General features: G+C 40.7%; 1 protein-coding gene across 1 annotated transcript in view; it reads left to right on the top strand.

Annotated features, from left to right (window-relative positions):
• Positions 1-64: 64 nt before the first annotated feature.
• LOC119590503 (transmembrane protein 229B-like) overlaps positions 65-307 on the top strand; it is a 4,598-nt gene continuing 4,355 nt past the window's right edge. The window contains exon 1 of the mRNA XM_037939152.1: positions 65-94. Coding sequence (XP_037795080.1) covers positions 65-94 — 30 coding nt within the window. The remainder of the gene's footprint in view (positions 95-307) is intronic.

Here is a 307-nt window from a genome sequence, read left to right as displayed (position 1 = left end):
AGGCCTACCTCTCGCTCTTGTTCCGACCCTCAGATTCATCATACTTTTCATTCCTTCTCCACACATGACCAAATTAACGCAATCTTCCCTACACGTAATCCACAACCAATTTGTTCTGTTTCTATGCTCCTTCTCACCCTGTCTATTAATGGGATTCTTTGGCTCATAGCAGTACTTTCACCTCGGTTAATGCTAGCCTATTGTTAATTCTCTCGTAAATGGCAACTGTCTCAAGACCATAGAGCATAGTTGGGCTTACAACTGTTTTGAACACTTTTTCATTTCACCTTTGATGTAATCTTCTTGT

This window comes from Penaeus monodon, chromosome 27 (assembly GCF_015228065.2).
Source record: "Penaeus monodon isolate SGIC_2016 chromosome 27, NSTDA_Pmon_1, whole genome shotgun sequence".
NCBI lineage: Eukaryota > Metazoa > Arthropoda > Malacostraca > Decapoda > Penaeidae > Penaeus > Penaeus monodon.
The sequence above is the reverse complement of the archived record's forward strand: the minus strand, read 5'-3'. Positions and strand labels throughout refer to the sequence as shown.